The following is a 2,538-nucleotide window of genomic DNA, read 5'->3' as shown; positions in this document are numbered from 1 at the left end:
CTTATGAAATCTAACATTCCTTATACTCTCGAAAAACAAACTCACTATTTGGTGCCAAGACCTTTAAAAGTTACTACTTGATTATCCCAATTTAAATTCTCATTAAACCAGACACAAAGAAGAGAAATATCAATACAGAAAATAACAATACATAATCCATGAGATATCACATTCTTGATTACCAAATCCTCTTTTTCCTGAACCCTAATTTCTAACAAGCACTTTCTATGGAAGAATGTTAATATTTAATTAAAGATTATTTATCTTGATAAATCTGATTAAGGTCGCAAATACTATGGTCTATATAATTATCAAATGTATACAGGGATGGATCCAAGAATTTTCTGAAAAGGGGGCAAAAAAAAATTTATAACTTTTTATGGTGGAAAAATATTTTTGAAGAGTCAAAATATGTAATTTTGAAGGATTAAAATATAATATTTTTTGGAAAAAAAAAACCTATTTTTTAATTAATTTTTTGTGATGTGGGGGCAACTGTCCCCACTTTAGGACCGTCACTGAATGTATATGTAATATGCGAGTTGAAATAATAGTTTTATTAAATTACATAATTATAAATTACATAAAACGTAATAAAATCAAAATGGAAGTAGAAGATTAATTGAAAATTAAAATTAAATCAACTAAAGCTCGATGTTTATTGTATTTAGCTAAGTATATTTAATAATCCGTATATTGTATTTAGCTAAGTATATTTAATGGCTTTTTATAATTTTTTATGGTGTAAATATTTTTGAAGAGTCAAAATATAATTTTGAAAGGTTAAATTATAATATTTTTTTGAAAAAAACCTATATTTTAATTAAAAAAATTTTGTTGCGGGGCAGCTACCCCATTTGAGGAACCGCTACTGAATGTATATATAATATGTGAGTTGAAATAATGGTTTTATTAAATTAAGTAATTATAAATTATATATACCGTAATAAAATCAAAATTGAAGTAGAAGATAAATTGAAAATTGAAATCAAATCAACTAAAGTCCGATGTTTATTGTATTTAGCTAAGTATATATTTAATAATACCCATATGTATAAATGTATATCAGTATATGTATCGTTTTCTTGGAATGTGACATTTAACTTCCAAGACAAACACTTTTTCCTAATATATAAAAATTATGAAAAAAATGATGAGGAAGAGAATTCATCAAATTAAAAGCTCTGAAAAAAATTTCCGACCAATGGCAGATCCAAAGGTGTTGAGCTCCAGTTATCAGTAACTACGTCCGAAGATATGTTTAGATCATCGTTGTTGCATATGAAAGGTTCAAAATCTTGTTGCCATGTGAAACTCGAAAGTGTGGTATTGTCATCACTCCAAGATATATCTTGTGGCAATTCTTCATTAAGTATATCTTGTAGCTCAAGAAGGTTCGTGTTTTGAACCACAAATTCTTCAATCTCATTGTCTTCGCCTGTAAATGGAGGAACCACCATGTTCTGCAATTCAGCCTCCTCGGTGAAATCACATAGCAACATTTCAGATCCACTAGGAGAATCTTCACCCACAATCTCATCATTTTGTTGATCATCCGAACTTTGATTCAAGAACTTAGCAAACACATCAGCAAGGTCAATATTGGCCCGTTCAGGTGACTCGTTAGCAGAGTCACCACTGTAACTCGGGTTACTAACATAACCCGAACTACCATTCCCGGTCTGTGATGACCGGATAGGTCGGGATCGTCGATTCTTTCGACACCCTCCCCCTACAGGAACATTTCGAAGGGACCCACCTTTGGTCCAATACCTTCTACAACCTTTACAAAAGTATCTAGGTTGTGACAAGCTATAGTTGTTGTAGTAGCAAAACTTGGTGTTGGGTGAGGCACACCTCGGACAATTTGGTGCGATTTCAACACTAGGTTTCCACCTATTTTCGATCGGCCTTTGTGGGTAGTGTAGCATCATTTGGTCAAACATTTCTAGAGAGAGAAAGTAAAGATCGAGTATAGCTTTTTCTGAAGTGAAGAATAAGATGTATCATGTATATATACATATATAGAAATAGAGGGGTACTATGGTAGAGTAAGGTAGATGTAGAGATCATGGGCGGTTTTGAACCCGTTAACAAGAAGGAAGTACGTTAAATCTTGATCTCGTTTCACACACTAATATGTGTTTTCGGAGTTTGAGGTTAATCTTCTCATTAATTAAAAGAATGTTACGTTGTTGCATACATGCATTGACTTGTAAATTATGCATTGGGAGTTGTGCATTGGGTCTTGGGTTTGGTGATTTAAGTTATTGGGAAACGGACGGTCCCTTGTTGTGTACTTCGGATTGTGATGGATCTTTACAAGTCAAACTTTATGAAGTTGGCATTACTGTTTCTGATGAAAATTGACACAATTGCCCTTCTTTCTTCTTGTATGTGATAAAAAATATTGTTTTAATTAGTTCCTAGTTTTATTAATTTTGGAGTTTATGTTTTACGAGATGCAAAATAAAAAATTAGCTAACGAAACCAACATTTTTTTTTCGTTGAACCCTATTAATTGGCATTCTAATGCTC

The 2,538-nt window shown here is 32.0% G+C and overlaps 1 protein-coding gene across 1 annotated transcript; it reads right to left on the bottom strand.

The window, feature by feature from the left end:
* Nucleotides 1-1,006: 1,006 nt before the first annotated feature.
* On the bottom strand, nucleotides 1,007-2,112 carry LOC145067439 (Dof-type zinc finger DNA-binding family protein). The gene has a single exon (XM_079014580.1). It carries the CDS (start codon nucleotides 1,944-1,946, stop codon nucleotides 1,176-1,178), a length of 771 nt encoding a protein of 256 aa, XP_078870706.1. The 5' UTR covers nucleotides 1,947-2,112; the 3' UTR covers nucleotides 1,007-1,175.
* Between the last annotated feature and the right edge of the window lie 426 nt (nucleotides 2,113-2,538).

The sequence above is a fragment of the Lactuca serriola genome, chromosome 1 (genome assembly GCF_051521515.1).
Source record: "Lactuca serriola cultivar US96UC23 chromosome 1, Lser_US96UC23_V15, whole genome shotgun sequence".
Taxonomy (NCBI): Eukaryota; Viridiplantae; Streptophyta; class Magnoliopsida; order Asterales; family Asteraceae; genus Lactuca; species Lactuca serriola.
This window is presented reverse-complemented; position numbering and strand designations above follow the sequence as displayed.

Excerpts from the sequence above, each read along its gene's own strand:
- LOC145067439 (XM_079014580.1), bottom strand. The coding sequence starts at position 1,946 with ATGTTTGACCAAATGATGCTACACTACCCACAAAGGCCGATCGAAAAT.